Source organism: Corvus brachyrhynchos, unplaced genomic scaffold (genome assembly GCF_000691975.1).
Source record: "Corvus brachyrhynchos isolate BGI_N302 unplaced genomic scaffold, ASM69197v1 scaffold193, whole genome shotgun sequence".
Taxonomy (NCBI): Eukaryota; Metazoa; Chordata; class Aves; order Passeriformes; family Corvidae; genus Corvus; species Corvus brachyrhynchos.
In genome coordinates, this window is record NW_008237087.1 from 857,474 (window position 1) to 859,005 (window position 1,532).

General features: G+C 67.4%; 1 protein-coding gene across 1 annotated transcript; it reads left to right on the forward strand.

Moving 5' to 3' along the window:
- Positions 1–1,183, forward strand: DAZAP2 (DAZ associated protein 2; the record flags this gene model as incomplete). The annotated part of the gene is made up of 2 exons (XM_017728690.1): positions 1–66; positions 333–1,183. Coding segments are annotated over 2 exons (552 nt in total), but the record flags the coding sequence as incomplete, so codon positions are not given.
- Between the last annotated feature and the right edge of the window lie 349 nt (positions 1,184–1,532).

Consider the following 1,532-nt stretch of genomic DNA (forward strand, 5'->3'; position numbering starts at 1 on the left):
TACCCCCAGGCTCTGCCCCTGCCGCAGCCGCCCCCCTACCTTGACCCTGCACCTGCGTACCCCGAGGTAGGTGGGACCCCTGTCCAGAGGGGCCCCTTACCCCTGGGACCCCTCCTGCCCATCGCCCCGGGGGAGCCCCAAAGCTCACCTGGTTCCTCTGGGCAGTGACACCCTCCATAGCCCAAGTGACCCCAAAAGCCCCGTCAGAGCCCAGCGGTGAATCCCAGGTGATTCCCTGTTCCCGCAGGCAGGTGAGAGCCCCCCGGGTGCTGGATGCACACCTGGCTGTGGGATAACACCTGCCTGACCTTGCTGACTCGGCGTTTTTCCAGCTCTACCGTCTCAGCTTCGTCCCCCTGGGCGCTGCCAGCATCCCCCCCGTGTCCCCGGCGTACCCAGGTGCGTCCCTGTACCTGCCCCTGGCCCCGCCGGTGCCCGTGGGGGCCCTGGGCTCCCCCGTGGCCTATTTCCCGCTGGGACAGGTGTATCCGCCGGGATCCGCGGTGCTGCTGGAAGGGGCATTTGACACCGGAGCCAGGCTGGGGACAGGGGGCAGCGGCGGCATCCCGGTGAGTGCAGGCGGATCTGTGGGATCTGGGGTTGGGGGGGAAGGTCTGGGACTGGTGGCACTGGCAGCATCGCCGGCAGTGCAGGTGGGTGCACACAATGGGGGGATTTGGGTGGGGAGGGAGCAGAAGATCACCTGTCCCTGGCCCAGGGGAGTCCCAGCCCCATCCCAGCTGGCCTTGGGCACTTCCAGGTGGGATTGGGGATCGCAGGTGGCTCTGGCTCACAGCCGGGCCGGGCGTGGCCAGTGATGCCCAAACCCTTGGCCACCTGACCTCACCTGTCCCCACACCTGAGCGTGGCACTTCCTGTGAGCTGGGGAGGGTCCTGCTCGCCTGGTCCCTGCTTCCCTGGACTCCCTTGGCTCCCCTTCCCTGGAACCTGAGAGGTTCCTGCTCCCCTGGAATTCCCACCTGTGGCTCGTGGACAGGTGGAGAGCGTGTCCCCCAGGTGACAGCACAGGTGACAGCACAGGTGACAGGTGTCCCACAGGTGTCCCACAGGTGTCCCCCAGCTCCCAGGTGCTGCAGGTGTCACAGGTGGGTCAGGGCTGAGTGTCCCACCCCCGGCCGCTGTCCCTCAGCAGGGTTTGGGGACACTGTTGTGTCCCCACAGCCCACAGGGGTTCGTGCCCGCCCTGGGTGTGACACCAACCTGAGCTGTCCCGTTTTGTGACAGTGACCTCGTCTCCCTCCTCCTCACATGACACTGACCTGAGCTGTCCCCTCCTGTGACAGTGACATCAGCTCTCTCCTGTGGCATAACCTTGTCCCCCGCTCCTGTCGTGACACTGACATTGCCTGACCCATCCTGTCGTGACAGTGACCTCGGCTGTCCCCTTGTCGTGACAGTGACCCGTCCCTCCGTTTGTGTCTTGCAGCCGCCGCCCGCCGGGTGCCCCCCGGGTGCCCCCCCCGTGCCCGTCCCCCCCGGAGCCGCCCGCCTGCTGCCCCCCCGCCAGGGGG